Source organism: Staurois parvus, unplaced genomic scaffold (assembly GCF_062004578.1).
Source record: "Staurois parvus isolate SC_StPar_1 unplaced genomic scaffold, SC_StPar_1.0 ptg000449l, whole genome shotgun sequence".
Classification (NCBI taxonomy): Eukaryota; Metazoa; Chordata; class Amphibia; order Anura; family Ranidae; genus Staurois; species Staurois parvus.
Genome location: NW_028318245.1, coordinates 5069256 through 5088303, shown reverse-complemented (window position 1 = coordinate 5088303; position 19048 = coordinate 5069256). Strand labels below are relative to the sequence as shown.

The window sequence follows — 19048 nt, the reverse complement described above, 5'->3', positions numbered from 1 at the left end:
CAGCAAGGTGCCTGACGCCATACCTGACTGCTGTGGAAGCCAAGAATCATGGTAGTAGTAGTCACCGCTACTTCAGTGATCATCAAGAGTCTTCCAGGTCCTGGTTGTCCTGATAAATTGTAACCACGGGGAGTCACTTTCTCGACATGGGCTCCTTTGGACGAGGTGGAGATTGTGGCAACACCACTCCAGCCTTTCTACCTTGTCCCACTAGAGCACAGGTGTCAATTTGGCGGCCCTCCAGCTGTTGCCAAGCTACAAGTCCCATGAGGCATTGCAAGATTGACATGACTCCCAAAGGCAGAGGCATGATGGGACTTGTAGTTTCGCAACAGCTGGAGGGCTGCCATTTTGACATCCCTGACCTAATGGACAACTTGGTAGATCTGGATGTGTTTTCCTCATTGAACCCGATTATATAAGAACTGACTCAAACTAGGCCTTGATTTTATTTTCTGTGGACAGGATATTCTGGTTTTGTAACGTAAATGAACAAAAAAATAGCTCAACAATGCACAGTATTCTGTTTCCACTTCCTTCTTTACAAATGTTTGGGCGTTCGGACAGCAGCAGATGCCTGAGTAAAATAGCTCGAATGAGAAGGAAGGAGCACCTGGTGTCCCAAATTACCCAACTCTTGGTGGAAGATTGCCAACATGAAAGCCTGGGATTGTACAGATCAAGCCAACAGGTTTCGGGGGAATTGCCTCCTCCTTCTTCAGGGCTTTCAGTACGTTGCTAACAGATCTAGATGGGCTCCCAGGTAGTACCAGAATTTTGTGTGATGGCAAATGCCAGCTAGTCCATCCATCTCCGTTACCATGTACCAGCAGACCTGAAGAAGGGGGAGGCCATTCTCTTGAAACGCGTCGGCACGAGCTGTACGTTCTTACACTTTCAGTAAACGTTTTTTATTCTTCCACCAAGAGTTAGTATTTTGGTCCTTCTCATTTAAGTGTTATTTCTACTGAAGCGACAGCTCTGTCATACCAGTATGGTAGCAACCCAAACCTCCAACGAGAGATCAGCACCACCACTTACCTGTGAAACCACCTAACACCTATCCGTAACATTTTGAACCAGTCCAGCTTGGTTTCTAGCCCAAACTGAGTGCAATAGTTGGCATAGATGAGGGAATTGAATGATTCTTTTCTCATTCAGACTACGGGCTGAACAAGAGAAATCTGGCCATGGATGGCTATGTTACCAGCTTCCATGAGGAGAGACAAATTTACATACACATTCATCAAATACCTATAACATTGGTACATGAGATGAGAAGTGAGTGGGTGAAGCCCAAGCTCGGTGTGGATAACTCCAAGCTCCTGAAGGCACATTTAATACATCAAGACATTGGGCTCATGTTGGATGAATGTGCCTTCAGGACCTTGGAGTCATCCACACTGAGCTTGGTCTTCACCCACTCCTCATCTCATGTACTACATACTTGCTGTGTTCACAATGAGGAGACTTGCTAATACCTGACAACATTTTTAACCCATCTTCACTCCACATTTCTCTCTCTCATATACACTCACCGGCCACTTTATGAGGTCCACCTGTTCAATGGCTTGGTCACAAAAATTGCTCATCAGCCAATCACACGGCAGCAACTCAATGCATTTAGGCATCTAGACATGATGAAGACGACTTGCTAAAGTTAAAACTGAGCATCAGACTGGAGAAGAAAGGGGATTTAAGTGACTTTAAACGTGGTATGGTTGTTGGTGCCAGACGGGCTTCTCTGAGTATTTCAAAAACTGCTGATCTACTGGGATTTTCACGCACAACCATCTCTAGGGTTTACAGAGAATGTTCCGAAAAATATCCAATCAGCAGCAGTTGTGTTGACAAAAATGCCTTGTTGAGGTCAGAGGCGAATGGGCAGACTGGTTCCAGATGATAGAAAGGCAGCAGTAGCTCAAATAACCACTCGTTACAACCAAGGTATGCAGAATACCATCTCTGAACGCACAACACATCCAACCTTGAAGCAGATGGGCTACAGCATCAGAAGACCACACCAGGTGCCACTCCTGTCAGCTAAGAACAGGAAACGGAGGCTACAGTTGGCACCGGGTCACCAAAATTGGACAATAAAAGATTGGAAGAACATTTCCTGGTCTGATGAGTCTGGATTTCAGCTGCGACATTCAGATGGTAGGGTCAGAATTTGGCGTAAACAACATGAAAGCATGGATCCATCCTGCCTTGTATCAACAGTTTAGGCTGGTGGTGGTGGTGGTGTGGTGGATCCATCCTGCCTTGTATCAACGATTCAGGCTGGTGGTGGTGGTATCATTGTGTGGTGGATCCATCCTGCCTTGTATCAAAGGTTCATGCTGGTGGTGGTGTCATGGTGTGGTGGATCCATCCTGCCTTGTATCAATGGTTCAGGCTGATGGTGGTGGTGTCATGGTGTGGGGGAAATTTTCTTGGCTTACTTTTGGCCCCTTAGTACCAATTGAACATCATTTATACGCCATGAACTACCTGAGTATTGTTGCTGACCATGTCCATCCCTTTATGACTCCAGTGTCTCCATCTTCTGATGGCTCCTTCCAGCAGGAAATTGCACCATGTCACAAAGCTCACATCATCTCCAACATGACAATGAGGTCACTGGACTCTAATGGCCTCCACAGTCACCAGATGTCCATCCAATAGAGCACCTTTGGGATGTAGTGGAATCGGAGATTCGCACCAGAGATATGCAGCCGACAATTCTGCAGTAACGGCGTGATGCTATCATGCCAATATGGGCCAAAATCTCTGAGGAACATTCCCAACACCTTGTGGAATCTATGCCACAAATGTAGGCAAAAGGGGGTCCAACCTGGTACTAGTAAGGTGGACCTAATAAAGTCACCAGGGACTGTAGCGTTGGCCTGCACCTCTGTGGCAGTGCCATTCAGTGGACAGCTGCCCTTGCACCTGGAATCAAAATCCTCCCTCTTCCTTACTTTCCCCAATGTCTGGCACCCAGGTACAGTAATCTCGTTATCCCCACCCTCCTCATCATTGGAGTGTAAGCCCTGTACTGGGGTGGGCTCCCCAGGATACAGTGAAGTCACGAACGAGGAAAGAAACCCCAACACCAGCTTTTACCACAACAGAATTTTACTTAGATGTGGCAAATAAACACAACCACAAATGCTGGAAACATACAATAAATTTACATACACCCAGCCCAAAAGCTGAGACCCTTGTGCTGCACAGCATGGCGCCTTCTGATGGATGAAGGTAGAAAGTGTAGTAATTTACCTACTGGCGGGCACAACTAAGCTGCCACACCTTACCCGTTATTACCCTAAAAGAGCAGGAATCAGTGTATGGGTGTACGGTATGGGCTAGCCTGCGGTGCAGCACAACAGCTTACAATCTTACACAAATCTAGTATTCCCCCTCCCATAACTGGTCCTGTAGCACATGCCTGAGTATTCCTTCTGAGCAAAACGCCAGTCTGGCTTGAGTTTGTAGGATTTTATCAGCTCTCCAATGTGAAATGTCACTTTAAGTTGTAGAGTCCTTCCAATGATCAGTAACAACACTTGTGGCCTGACACAAACAGAGACCCTAACTAACTATAGGCCTGGACTCAGTCTCAAGGCACCAACACTGAAATGAGGTGCGTGCACGATCTTACCGACCCGGGCCTGCTTTGCATCCGCTGGTGACTCTGAACAGAACAAATGTCTCTCCAACAAGCATGCGGTCTCGCCGTATATGTTGCCTAGTTCCTCTGCTCTCATCAGCCTTCCTGGCAGCAATCTCATCAGCATTCCTGGCAGCAATCTCATCAGCTTCACTTAGCTGCAGCTCTGGTTACGGAGGGACGCTTTCACACCTGGATGTCATCCGATTCTCAGCTCACAGGGCCCCTTATTCACCATGCTCCAAAACATGGCTTCTCTCTCTCCCCTTCCTGTTCTCTCCAACTCTGGTGTCCGTTTATGACACAGAGAATAGCTGCGATTCAACGGATGTCAGCTATTCTCTGGTCATTCACAGTTTATGACACTCAGGAGATCATGTCAGCCCTTCACTGGAGATCTGTGTTCTCCCTCCAGATTCTCCAGCCCAGAGCTGGAGAATCAGAGGGACCGCAAATTAAGCAGAGATAATTTACCTCTGCTTTGTAAACTGATCTTTTACTGTAATCTCGCGAGATTATAGTAAAATCAGCCGTTTTCCAGAGTTTGTAGACCGTTCTCCAGCGTTTGGAGACCGTTCTCCCTTCGTTCGGAGAACTGCTTCATAAACTGCATTCTCAGGAGAACTGTGTTCTCCGAGAATGCCAGAGAACTGAGCAGCGATCTATTACTGCTGGTTCATAAACGGACACCAGTGTGTGCAAAAAAAACCCCACCTCTTCATAAATATACAAATATCTATGCAGTCTGAGGCTGTGTTAGAAAAACAGTGACATCTTGTGGCTAAACCGCAGAATGTCAGTCATAACATTAATTTACTTCCACACAAACTTTTTTCGAACAATGAGAGCTGTTTCCCTATCTCACAGGAGCCCACTTGGTAGTAAGCTGCAGCTATAGGAATTGCAATGAAAATGGCTTCCTGCCTGTTGTCCCCTCCCTCTATGCTCCTGTACAGGGGATCTCTAGGGACTCTTGTGTAAGGGGGGGGGGCTATAGTAACCACAGACCCCCCTTACATCAGAGTTCACCTTTACATCAGTGCCAGCAAAGGTCTCCCCTGCACTGTAAGGGAGAACCTTGCAGATTCTGATGTAAAGGAAAACTTTGAGGACTCTGATGTAAGGGGAGCTCTGGGGACGCTTGTGTAAGGGGGGCTCTGGTAACCACAGACTCCCTTACATCAGAGTTCACCTTTACATGACAGTCTGCAGTATCCCCCTGACATCAGAGTTCACCTTTACATGACAGTCTGCAGTATCCCCCTGACATCAGAGTTCACCTTTACATCTGGGTCCGCAGTTGTCCCCTTGCACTGTAAGGGGGAACCCTGCAGATTATAATGTAAAGGAGGACTCTGATGTAAGGGGAACTCTGCCAACTCTTGTGTAAGGGGGGCTCTGGTAACCACAGACCCCCTTGCATCAGAGTTCACCTTTACATCATGGTCAGCAGAGGTCTCCCTTGCACTGTAAGGGGGAACCCTGCAGATTCTGTTGTAAAGGGGAACTTTGAGGACTCTGATGTAAGGGGAACTCTGGGGGCTCTTGTGTAAGGGAGGGCTCTGGTAACTACAGACTCCCTTACATCAGAGTTCACCTTTACATGACAGTCGGCAGTGTCCCCCTGACATCAGAGTTCACCTTTACATCTGGGCCCGCAGTTGTCCCCTTGCACTGTAAGGGGGAACCCTGCAGATTATAATGTAAAGGAGAACTCTGAGGACTCTGATGTAAGGGGAACTCTGTCAACTCTTGTGTAAGGGGGGCTCTGGTAACCACAAACCCCTTTACATCAGAGTTCCCCTTTACATCATGGTCCGCAGTATCCCCCTTACATCAGAGTTCACCTTTACATCATGGTCAGCAGAGGTCTCCCTTGCACTGTAAGGGGGAACCTTGCAGATTCTGATGTAAAGGGGAACTTTGAGGACTCTGATGTAAGGGGAACTCTGGGGATGCTTGTGTAAGGGGGGGCTCTGGTAACCACAGATTCCCTTACATCAGAGTTCACCTTTACATGACAGGCTGCAGTGTCCCCCTGCCATCAGAGTTCACCTTTACATCTGGGCCCGCAGTTGTCCCCTTGCACTGTAAGGGGAAACCCTGCAGATTCTGATGCAAAGGAGAACTCTGAGGACTCTGATGTAATGGGAACTCTGCCAACTCTTGAGTAAGGTGGGTTCTGGTACCCGCAGACCCCCTTGCATCATAGTTCCCCTTTACATCATGGTCCGTAGTGTCCCCCTTACATCAGAGTTCACCTTTACATCAGGGTCCACAGAGGTCTCCCTTGCACTGTAAGCTGCAGATTCTAATGTAAAGGAGAACTCTGAGGACTCTAATGTAAGGGGAACTCTGGGGGCTCTTGTGTAAGGGAGGGCTCTGGTAACCACAGACCTCCTTTAGAGGTTTCCTCCTTCAGAGTTCCCCTTTACATCACAGTCCGTAGTATTCCCCTTTACATCAAAGTCCACAGCTTTCCCCTTTACTGTCTTTGGGGGGGAATGTGGTGCAAAGAATGTGATGATTTGGTACACCAGGGTGTACCGCACAGGTATGTGGTGTTGTGCTGCAAACAAAGGCAGCTTTGCTGTGTCTGGAACAAGTTAAGGCCCCTTTCACACTGACGGTCCAATCGGGTCCACCTGTTGGTTTTTCAGATGGACCCGATCGGACCATCCATAGACCTCTATGGACCAGTGGGTGTCAGCGGACAAGTCTGCTGACACCCACTGGCATCCAATCCGATCCTGTACGCCAAAAACTGACAGATGGGGATCTGGATCATCCAACCACCCCATAGAAGACAGCGGGCGATGTCTGTGTCCGCTCTGCAGCAGAGGAGCGGACACCGACCTCTCATCTGCCTGCTCAGCGGGGATCAGCGGAGAGATCAGCTTTTGTAAGCCCTGATGAATGGGGACATTTGGAACCTCCAAAGCACGTTGGCTTGTCTTTCGATTTTCTTACAATTAAATAATATTTCATAGGGGGTTATTTACTAAAACTGGAAAGTGCAAAATCTGATGCAACTCTCCATAGAAACCAATCAGCTTCCAGGTTTTCATTTATCAAAGCTTCATTGAACAAGTTGAATTTAGAAATTGATTGGCTACCAATCCCAACCTTCCACCGCTCTTGAAGTAAGGGGCGAGGCTGTAGAGATCCTACATGTTATTAATGGCTGTAGGTAGGGTGGCCACCTCATAGCTCTAAACCCGAACACATATGAATGATACGGGTTCTGGGGCAGATTACGGTGGGAATTAAACACACTTAGTGCCATATGTGCAATAAATTAGCCTCAGAACCCATGTCATTCATATGTGTTCCATTTTAAAGGGATGAGGTGGCAACTCTAGCTGTAAGGCTGTTGGCCAGGTTCTGATTTGTGCCGGGCATTATGGGTCAGCAACCACAAAATCAACTGATACTCTATTAATTTGAATTCATGAAATTTGACAACACTAGAAAAACGAAGGCTGCAGATTTCATATTCTCCACAAGGCGGTCATCTCTTTTATTGTCATAGAGGCAGACAGACAGGAAGTGATGTAAAGTACAGACAGGAAATGATAGCTCATGAGACTTGGAGAGGAGACATTGCTAGAACTGGCAGCAGAGGAGGTAATATTATAATATTTATTATTTATACCCAGTAATTCCCCCCCCCAGTCATGTCTGTCCATAGTCACTGTGACTTCTTTTATCTTCTGTAGAGCCATTTATCCAACTTTTATTTCAGAGCCTCTGGTTTATAGACCGGATACATCTTAAATATAGAACCATTTATCCAACCGTCCATCCAGAGCCTCTGGTTTATAGACCGGATACGTCCTAAATATAGAACCATTTATCCAACCGTCCACCCAGAGCCTCTGGTTTATAGAGCGGATACGTCCTAAATATAGAACCATTTATCCAACCGTCCATCCAGATCCTCTGGTTTATAGACCGGATACGTCCTAAATATAGAGCCATTTATCCAACCGTCCATCCAGAGCCTCTGGTTTATAGAGCGGATACGTCCTAAATATAGAACCATTTATCCAACCGTCCATCCAGAGCCTCTGGTTTAAAGACCGGATACATCCTAAATATAGAACCATTTATCCAACCGTCCACCCAGAGCCTCTGGTTTATAGAGCGGATACGTCCTAAATATAGAACCATTTATCCAACCGTCCACCCAGAGCCTCTGGTTTATAGAGCGGATACGTCCTAAATATAGAACCATTTATCCAACCGTCCATCCAGATTCTCTGGTTTATAGACCGGATACGTCCTAAATAGAGAGCCATTTATCCAACCGTCCATCCAGAGCCTCTGGTTTATAGACCGGGTACGTCCTAAATATAGAACCATTTATCCAACCGTCCATCCAGAGCCTCTGGTTTATAGACCGGGTACGTCCTAAATATAGAGCCATTTATCCAACCGTCCATCCAGAGCCTCTGGTTTATAGACCGGATACGTCCTAAATATAGAGCCATTTATCCAACCGTCCATCCAGAGTCTCTGGTTTATAGACCAGATACATCCTAAATATAGAACCATTTATCCAACCATCCATCCAAAGCCTCTGATTTATTCCAGTCTTTTATTTATAGACCAGATGAATCCTAAATATAGGGTTATAGCTCAGATAGGTTTTAAATAAAGCTGGGACATTAAATTCCAACAGTGGGGACTCACCACTATTGGGAATACATTGATCAGCGGCCTCAGCTGCTGACCAACAAATGTTCTCCAGTTTGTCCCTTTGACCAGGAGTAGGGACGGGCACACGCTGATCGAATTTTAAACAGGGCTTGCTGAATCGGCCTGAATTGCAATCCGTCCATGGTGAGCTTTTGAGACTATTTATCCGCTTGCAATCCTCCATCTCTGTTTTGTCTCATGTGATCCTGAACATCAATTGAGCACGGATATCGCCAGAGTTATTTTGTTGACCTTGGCTCTCACTGTGATTTCTTCTCACTTCCTGTTCTTCCTGACATCTGTCACTTCAACAGAAGTTCTAATCCCCATCCCCATCCAAACTTATACTAACCATGTTCTTGCTGATGTTAGGCTTTAAATAAAATCTCTATTTTTTTTTTGTTGAGTTAAATTGATAAACAAGACCTCTAATCTGGTATAACAAGCAGTATGAACTCTGGAGGAACTGTGTGCAGACATCATTCATCCCGGTCCAGTCCAGATAATTCTCAGTTTATTATCCATCTACAGAGAGTCCTGTATAGATCACATGACCTCAATGATGACGATAGAGAAAGACCAAAGTCACATGACAGAGAGGATACTGGACTGCACCCTGGAGATCATCTATCTGCTGACCGGAGAGGTGAGGAGGTCACATGACATCACTCTTATCTCTATTAGTAAAACACAGACCTGACCGGAGAGGTGAGGAGGATTCTGGGAGGTCACATGACATCACTCATCTCTATTAATAAAACAGAATTGACCGGAGAAGTGAGCAGGATTCTGGGAGGTCAAATGACATCACTCATCTCTAATAATAAAAAAGACCTGACCGGAAAGTTGAGGATTCTGGGATGTAACATGATGTCACTTTTATCTCTATTAATAAAACACAGACCTGACCAGAGATGTGAGGAGGATTCTGGGAGGTCACATGACATCACTCTCATCTCTATTAATAAAACACAGACCTGACCGGAGAGGTGAGCAGGATTCTGGGAGGTCGCATGACATCACTCCTATCTCTATTAATAAAACACAGACCTGACCGGAGAGGTGAGGAGGATTCTGGGAGGTCACACGACATCACTCTTATCTCTATTAATAAAACACGTATCTGACCAACGTGCTGGGTGGCATTCTGGGAATATTACACAATCATCTTAATATTCATTAAAGGAGGGTTACATTTATCCGGTGAAGATGACATGACCTGATATGGGGAAGATTCTGGAAATTTCACAGCCTCAGTTCAGTAAGCATTTCTAATGATGTCTCTCAATAGGGTTACACAGTAGTGAAGAAGACATCTGGTGAGGATGTGACCTCCAGTAGACATCACCGGGAGTCAGAAGGACGAAGAGGAACTCCGAGACCCATCACTGTCCCTTCATCCGTGTCCCTGACTCCTTTATTTGACAAAAAGAAGATTCTAGACGTCACCAACAAGATCTCTGAGCTCCTGACAGGAGAGGTGAGCGGTGCCGGGAATTCTGGGACATTCTCCAGTAACAGACAAGGGATGTGTCTGGATGGTGACTGTATCATTGTGTGTGTCAGGTTCCTATAAGGTGTCAGGATATCACTGTCTATTTCTCCATGGAGGAGTGGGAGTATTTAGAAGGACACAAGGATCTCTACAAGGACGTCATGATGGAGGATCTGCAGACCTTAAATGATGAAAAATTTGGAGAAAAAAAAATTTTCTTGAATGAGATGATATTGGACCTCACCCTGGAGATCATCTACCTGCTGACCGGAGAGGTGAGGAGGATTCTGGGAGATAACATGACATCACTGTTATCTTTATTCATAAAACACAGACCTGACCAGAGAGGTGAGGAGGATTCTGATATTATATGTATTGCTGTGTTTCACAGGACTGTTCTGTAGTCATGAAGACATCTCTTGAGAATAATACAAAAAGGAAAAATTGCCGCTTCTCTACAAGTAGGAGAAAAATACTTTGCCCAATCATTGCGTCTCCACCTACCTTCTTGACTCTTGAGAGAAATAGCAATAAGAAGATTCTAGAAGTCACCCAGAAGATCATTGGTCTGCTGACAGGAGAGGTGAGCGGTGCCGGGAATTCTGGGACATTCTCCAGTAACAGACAAGGGATGTGTCTGGATGGTGACTGTATCATTGTGTGTCTCAGGTTCCTATAAGGTGTCAGGATGTCACTGTCTATTTCTCCATGGAGGAGTGGGAGTATTTAGAAGGACACAAGGACCTCTACAAGGACGTCATGATGGACAATCAGCCGCCCCTCACATCACCGGGTAAGAGGAGACTTTATTATAAAGGTACAGAAGGACTTTTCTTTGACAGTCTTCTGACATTTAGGGTGACTTGCAAATGCTAGTAACACAATCTATATACAGTTATTTGTTTTTTAAATGTTTGGTTCCTTTCCTTTTAAAAAATTATGGTTTATATATCTATCAGTTATATAAGTCTGCACTGTCTATGTTAACCTTGTCCAACATAGAAGAGTACAAATCCCAACATGCTTGAGAAGTGCTAAGATAAAAATATCATCAAGGTACCATTGAGTCAAACCGATTTGTATTCACCACAATGCCCAACAAATAATGTGGAGATACTGGACACCATATGAAAGGTCCATCTCCATTCCTCAATATAACGTCATGTTCCCAACAAATGAGAAGGAGATACTGGACACCATATGAAAGGTCCATCTACATTCCTCAATATAACGTCACGTTCCCAACAAATGAGGAGGAGATACTGTACACCATATGATAGGTCCATCTCCATTCCTCAATATAACGTCATGTTCCCAACAAATGAGGAGATACTGGACACCATATGAAAGGTCCATCTCCATTCCTCAATATAATGTCATGTTCCCAACAAATGAGGAGATACTGGACACCATATGAAAGGTCCATCTCCAATTTTCAATATAACGTCATGTTCCCAACAAATGAGGAGGAGTTACTGGACACCATATGAAAGGTCCATCTCCATTCCTCAATATAACGTCATGTTCCCAACAAATGAGGAGGAGATACTTGACACCATATGGAAGGTCCATCTCCATTCCTCAATATAACGTCATGTTCCCAACAAATGAGGAGGAGATACTGGACACCATATGGAAGGTCCATCTCCATTCCTCAATATAACGTCATGTTCCCAACAAATGAGGAGGAGATACTGGACACCATATGAAAGGTCCATCTCCATTCCTCAATATAACGTCATGTCCCCAACAAATGAGGAGATACTGGACACCTTATGAAAGGTCCATCTCCATTACTTAATATAACGTCATGTCCCCAACAAATGAGGAGGAGATACTGGACACCATATGAAAGGTCCATCTCCATTCCTCAATATAACGTCATGTCCCCAACAAATGAGGAGGAGATACTGTACACCATATGAAAGGTCCATCTCCATTCCTCAATATAACGTCATGTTCCCAACAAATGAGGAGGAGATACTGGACACCATATGGAAGGTCCATCTCCATTCCTCAGTATAATCCATGCACAGTCAGTGTCATTCAGTCTTCTATAGTTTTTATGTGTTTTATATTTGATGTTTTCATGTATGACTGGTGAGGCTGAATGTGAAGATTACTTTGTATTCCATGTTTTGCTTTCTGCCAGAAGGACTCCATGTTGGTAGAACCTCGGAGGAAGATCTTACTTTACCTCCAGGTTATGATGCAGAAATCGATGACGTTGCTCATTATTCTCCAGGAGTAAACCTTCGCTCTCAATATCTGCCCCACATACCATATTGTTTGGAGAACCCAATGGACTCCTTTAATGCTGAGGAATTTCCCAATCATTCACATCCTGGTACCTCAGACATCTTTAGAAGACCTCACAGTGTAGATTCATCTACCAATCCGTCCAATCCTGAGGAAACTTCTCTAAGCCATGAAGAGATGCGCACAGCTGAGAGTTCATTGTCATGTATGGAATGCGGGAAAACTTTTAAGATGATTTCTGAACTTCATACACATCTCAGATCTCACACCAGTGAGCCCTTTTCATGTTCAGAGTGTGGGAAATGTTTCACTGAGAGAGAAGACTTTCATAAACACCTTAGAAGTCACACTGGCAAGCAGCCCTACATATGCACAGTGTGCGGGCAATGTTTCATTACGAAACCAGTACTTTTTAGACATCAGAGAAGTCACACAAGTGGACGTTCTTATTCATGTTCTGAGTGTGGGAAATGTTTCTGTCTGAAAAAGAAACTTCTTACACACCAGAAAATTCACACAGGAGAGCGTCGTTATTCTTGTTCAGAGTGTGAAAAATCTTTCGTCCATAAAGGAAACCTTCATATACACCAGAGAATTCACACAGGTGAACGTCCTTATTCATGTTCAGAGTGTGGGAAATGTTTTATTCATAGGGGAGACCTTCATAGACACCAGAGAGTTCACACAGGTGAGCGTCCCTATTCATGTTCAGAGTGTGGGAAATGTTTCACTCAGAAAAGGTACTTTCTTACACACCAGAAAATTCACACAGGTGAGCATTCTTTTTCATGTTCAGAGTGCGGGAAATGTTTCATTTTGAAGGGGGCACTTCTTAGACACCAAAGAATTCACACAGGTGAACGTCCTTATTCATGTTTAGAGTGCGGGAAATGTTTCACTCAGAAGGAACACCTTCGGGCGCACCAAATAACTCACACAAGCGAGCGTCCTTATTCAGGAGAGTATCTTTACTCATGTACGGAGTGCGGGAAATGTTTCTTTCAGAAAAGAGCACTTTTTATACACCAGAGAATTCACACCGGAGAGCGTCCTTATTCATGTTCAGAGTGCGGGAAATGTTTCACTCAGAAAGGAGAGCTTACTAGACATCAGAAAATCCACACGGGTGAACATCCTTATGCATGTTCAGAGTGCGGGAAATGTTTTATTCAAAAAGCGCACCTTCTTACACACCTGAGAATTCACACGGGTGAGCGTCCTTATTCATGTTCGGAGTGCGGGAAATGTTTCACTGTTAAAGCAAGTCTTCTTAAACACTTGAAAAGCCACACGGGTGAAAGCTCAGCATTGGATATATGTTTCGCTGTGAAGGGAGCACCGCTTGGACAACAGGGAAGTCACACAGACGAGCGTCTTTATTCGTGTTCAGAGTGCGGGAAACATTTCACTCGGAAAGGCAGCCTTCTTTATCACCAGAGAAGTCACAATGGTGAGCGTCCCTATTCATGTTCAGAGTGTGGGAAATGTTTCATCAAAAAAGGGAGCCTTGTTACACACCGGAGAACTCACACGGGGGAGCGTCCTTATTCCTGTTCGGAGTGCGGGAAATGTTTCATTCAAAGAGGAAACCTTCTCATACATCAGAGACTTCACACAGGCAAGCGCCCTTTCTCATGCCCCAAGTGCGGGAAACGTTTCATTCGGAAAGCGGATCTTCTTTTACACCAGAGATTTCACACGGGCGAGCATCCGTATTCGTGTTCGGGGTGTGGGAAATGTTTTAAGCATCAAGGGTACCTAACTAGACATCAGAAAAGACGCAGCTGCTGAATCTGTTGACAAATGCGGGGAAAAAAAGGAAAAGTGATGTGTTAGTGTTTTGGAGAACCTGATTGGCTCGGTGAGATCCGCCCCCATGGTTCTTCACTTTGTCTTTGCAAACCTAGATATTACTCAGTGAAAGTGGCAGTGACATCATCACTGTGCCGCACAGGGGCGGGGCAGAGGATAAAGCTGTGTTCCAACAGGGTCCTTCCACTCCAGGCTTCCCTGTATAAAACGTCAAGGGGAGATACAAGACCGGTCACCCTGCGTAAGGACGGAGAGAAGCTGCGACCGGGCTTCATTTCAGTAAACTCCCGCACATCGGTGACGTATAGGAGTTGTTTCCTGATGGATCACTCTGCACTCGGCACAACGAAGGCCACCAAGGGGTCTACCTATCAAAAGCATACGCACGGGCAAAACGCACTCCCTACCCAAACCAGTCCTCCTCCCCCGTCAAAGATGCTCGGTAAGCACCGGGCGCCTGTGGGTAATCATCCATGACCAGGAGATCGACAGCCACGGCCGTGACCGGTGGCGAGGGTAGGGCGTGCACACGGCTGGCGTGCGCCCCCTGCCCAAACCAGTCCTCCTCCCTGTCAGAGATGCTCAGTAAGCACTGGATGCTGGTGGGTAATCACCATTTGTGACCAGGTGATTGACAGCTGCGGCCGCTAATGGTGGCGAGGGTAGGGCGCGCACGCTGCTGGCACGCGCCCCCTATCCAAACCAGTCCTCCTCCCCGTCAGAGATGCACGGTAATCACCGAGCGCCAGCGGGTAATCAGCATCCGTGACCCAGTGATTGACAGCCGTGGCCGTGAATGGTGGCGAGGTTAGGGTGCGCACGCGACTGGCGCGTGCCACCTACCCAAACCAGTCCTCCTCCCCGTCAGAGATGCTCAGTAATCACTGGGCGCTGGCGAATAATCACCATTCGTGACCAGGTGATTGACAGCTGCGGCCGCGAATGGTGGCGAGGATAGGGCGTGCACACAGCTGGGGTTCGTCCCCTGCCCAAACCAGTCCTCCTCCCCATTAGGTGCTTGGTAGGCGCCGGCGGGTAATCACCATTCGTGACCAGGTGATTGACAGCTGCAGGCGCGAATGGTGGCGAGGGTAGGGCGCGCCCTACCCAAACCAGTAGGGGCGCGCCCCCTACCCAAACCAGTCCTTCTCCCCGTCAGAGATGCTCAGTAATTACCGGGCGCCGGCGGGTAATCACCATCCGAGACCCGGTGATTGACAGCAGTGGCCACGAATGGCAGGTAGAGCGCGCATGTGTCTGGCGCGCGCCTCCTACTTGGAAATGCCAAATCACGTATATATACACGTGATTTTGCGCACCCCTGCCGCCCTGTAGCAGTATATCTGTTATAGGATGGTTGGGATGTGGTTATGGGGTCTATGTATGAAAAGCATACGCATGGGCGCGCGCCCCCTACCTGGAAATGCCAAGTCACGTATATATACGTGATTTTGCGCACCGCTGTAGCTGTATATCTGCTATAGGGCGGTTGGGATGCGGTTATGGGGTCTATGCATAAAAAGCATTTGCGCCAGCAAAACGAATAATCCTCACATTATCCATAATATAAATATCTCCTATGGTCGGCAGCGCCATCTAGCGGCCTTAATAATGCTTTTTTTTTTCTCTTATTAACCCCTCCCCCCTTTCTTTCCTGACCAGGCCATTTTGTTGCGATACGGCGCTGTGTTACTTTAACTGACAATTGCGCGGTCGTGCAACGCCTCACCCAGATGAAATTTACGTCCTTTTTTTTCCATACAAATAGAGCTTTCTTTCGGTGGTTTTCGATCGCCTGTGTGTTTTATTATTTGAAAAAAGACCGACAGTTTTGAGAAAAAAACTATATTTTGGACTTTTTGCTATTAAACACGTCCAGTAAAAAACTTTAACCCCTTCACGCCGGCGCCTCCCGGCCCTTTAAGGGTTTCAGAAGCCTGGAGGTGGGGCGGGGTTTAGAGTCATGTGGCCGCCATGATGTGCGGTCACATGATTGGGAAAGGTCCTGATCTCTTTCGATCGGGACCTTTCTGTGAGTACCGGACATGTGTGCTGGGAGCGGGCAGGGCGTGCGCTCTCAGCACGTATGTCCTTTTTTAATAGAATGCAAATGTGGGGCCGCTTGGCATCTAGGCCCAGATCCCGGGAGGTCGCACATTTGTGTGCGGCCGGCATGAAGATGTTAAATAATCAAATTTCAGCCAAAATGTATTCTGCTCCGTGTCTTTGCTGAAAAATAAAATCCCAATACGTGTAAATTAATTGGTTTACGTGAACGTTTTAGCGTTTAAAAATGGCGGTATAGATACTGGGATTTTTTTTTTAATACTAGTAATGGCGGCGATCAGCGACTTATAGTGGGACTGTGACCGGCATTCTGACACTGGGGGGGGGAACTGACTTAGTGTCACTGACATCCCCAGTGACACCAATAAAGTGATCAGTGCTGAAAAAAAAGCACTGACGCTGTAATGGCACTGGGCAGGAAGAGGTTAACAGGGGTGATCAAAGGGTTAACTGTGTGCTGGGAGTGTTTTACCAAGGGGCGGGGTCTATGTGCTTCACTATACTCACACTGTTGTGGATGGCTGTGCTGTGCAGTGTGCCCAAGCTGACAGGAAGGAGGACTGTTAGTAAACAAACCAGTCCTCCTCCCCGTCAGAGATGCTCGGTAATCACCGGGCGCCAGTGGGTAATCGCCGTCCGGAACCCGGTGATTGAAATCCGCGGCCGCTTGGCTATGCAGAGCCATACAAAGCAGTGTGCAGGAGCTGACGGGAGAGATCTGTGTTGTCTTCCTTCAGTTCTCTCCCCCCCGTCGGTAATACTCGCCGGTGATTGACAGCCGAGGCACGCGCCCCCCTACCCAGAAATGCAAGATCACAAATATATATCAACGACTGCGGTGGGCATTCTGACATTGGGGGGGGGACTGACTTGGTGTCACTGACATCCCCAGTGACACCAATACAGCGATCAGTGCTAAAACGAGATTTTGTGCACCCCTGCAGCAGTATTTCGGGAAAGTGGTTAATTGAGGTACTTCAAGAAATACTGTATGATGACCACTGGGCTACTGAATACTCAAAGGATCATTGTGAATCTGCAAGAACCCGTAGCGCCCAATCAGAAATGATTTATTTATCACAGGTACTTATATAGCGCCATCAATTTACACAACGCTTTACATATATATTGTACATTCACATCAGTCCCCGCCCCTGAGGAGCGTACAATCTAAAGTCCCTACATACACATACTAAGGCCAATTTAGACAGGAGCCAATTATCCTACCAGCATGTCTTTGGAGTATGGGAGGAAACCGGAGTACCTGGAAAAAACCCACGCAGACACAGGGAGAACATGCAAACTCCAGGCAGGTGGTGCCGTTGGGTTGGGATTCAAACCAACGACCCGAGTACTGCCAGGAGGAAGAGCTAACCATTTAGCCACTGTTTCCTGGAGGGCCTCTTTGGTTGGCTGCACCTGGTTCATCGTTCTCATTGCTTTGCATTACTGAAAGAGCTGGCTTCTCATTGGTCCGCTCGATTGATGATAATAGATTCGGATGATTTGGCTGCATTTTAGTATTTGAAGTTATTTAGGTTGATTTTATTTTGTGTCAGTTGGATATTCAGATTTTGTTTTCAAGTAAAATAAAAAAATTTTGAAGCAAGTAGAATATTTTGTTTTGACTCCTTACTTTACAAATGACTATAATTCTTAGATAAGATTTTCTCATACTTTTTACCCCAGAGGAACCCTTTAAATGATTTTCAGGTCTCACGGAAAACCAATTCGTTGGTGGGTCAGTAGAAAGGATTCCCCTTACATTGGTGGTCAGTGGGAAGAATGTCCCTTACATTGGGGGTCAGTGGGAAGAATGTTCCTTACATTGGTGGTCAGTGGGAAGAATGTCCCTTACATTGGTGATCAGAGGGAAGAATGTCCCTTACATTGGGGGTCAGTGGGAAGAATGTCCCTTACATTGGGGGTCAGTGGGAAGAATGTCCCTTACATTGGGGGTCAGTGGGAAGAATGTCCCTTACATTGGTGGTCAGTGGGAAGAATGTTCATTACATTGGGGGTCAGTGGGAAGAATGTCCCTTACATTGGTGATCAGAGGGAAGAATGTCCCTTACATTGGGGGTCAGTGGGAAGAATGTCCCTTACATTGGGGGTCAGTGGGAAGAATGTCCCTTACATTGGGGGTCAGTGGGAAGAATGTCCCTTACATTGGTGGTCAGTGGGAAGAATGTTCATTACATTGGGGGTCAGTGGGAAGAATGTCCCTTACATTGGGGGTCAGTGGGAAGAATGTCCCTTACATTGGTGGTCAGTGGGAAGAATGTTCATTACATTGGGGGTCAGTGGGAAGAATGTCCCTTACATTGGGGGTCAGTGGGAAGAATGTCCCTTACATTGGAGGTCAGTGGGAAGAATGTCCCTTACATTGGTGATCATTGGGAAGAATGCCCCCTACATTGGGGGTCAGTGGGAAGAATGTCCCTTACATCGGTGGTCGGTGGGAAGACTGTCCCTTACATTGGGGGTCGGTGGGAAGAATGTCCCTTACATTGGTAATCAGTGGGAAGAATGTCCCTTACATTGGTGATCAGTGGGAAGAATGTCCCTTACATTGGGGGTCAGTGGGAAGAATGTCCCTTACATTGGGGGTCAGTGGGAAGAATGTCCCTTACATTGGTGATCAGTGGGAAGAATGTTCATTACATTGGGGGTCAGTGGGAAGAATGTCCCTTACATTGGGGGTCAGTGGGAAGAATGTCCCTTACATTGGTGGTCAGTGGGAAGAATGTTCATTACATTGGGGGTCAGTGGGAAGAATGTCCCTTACATTGGGGGTCAGTGGGAAGAATGTCCCTTACATTGGGGGTCAGTGGGAAGAATGTCCCTTACATTGGAGGTCAGTGGGAAGAATGTCCCTTACATTGGTGATCATTGGGAAGAATGCCCCCTACATTGGGGGTCAGTGGGAAGAATGTCCCTTACATCGGTGGTCGGTGGGAAGACTGTCCCTTACATTGGGGGTCGGTGGGAAGAATGTCCCTTACATTGGTAATCAGTGGGAAGAATGTCCCTTACATTGGTGATCAGTGGGAAGAATG

The 19048-nt window shown here is 46.4% G+C and overlaps 1 protein-coding gene across 1 annotated transcript; it reads left to right on the top strand.

Annotated features, from left to right (window-relative positions):
* The first annotated feature begins 7228 nt into the window (after positions 1-7228).
* On the top strand, positions 7229-17604 carry LOC149453422 (uncharacterized). Its single transcript, XM_089688643.1, has 8 exons — positions 7229-7282; positions 8888-9002; positions 9648-9836; positions 9923-10126; positions 10243-10434; positions 10521-10726; positions 10811-10818; positions 11947-17604. The coding sequence occupies exons 2-8, from the start codon at positions 8907-8909 to the stop codon at positions 13899-13901; spliced, it is 2850 nt and encodes a 949-aa protein (XP_089544769.1). The 5' UTR covers positions 7229-7282; positions 8888-8906; the 3' UTR covers positions 13902-17604.
* Positions 17605-19048: the final 1444 nt, after the last annotated feature.

Coding starts and splice junctions, on each gene's coding strand:
- LOC149453422 (XM_089688643.1), top strand. CDS start 8,907: ATGACCTCAATGATGACGATAGAGAAAGACCAAAGTCACATGACAGAG. Junction 10,127..10,242: donor TCTACCTGCTGACCGGAGAG/GTGAGGAGGATT, acceptor TGTGTTTCACAG/GACTGTTCTGTAGTCATGAA. Junction 10,435..10,520: donor TTGGTCTGCTGACAGGAGAG/GTGAGCGGTGCC, acceptor TGTGTGTCTCAG/GTTCCTATAAGGTGTCAGGA.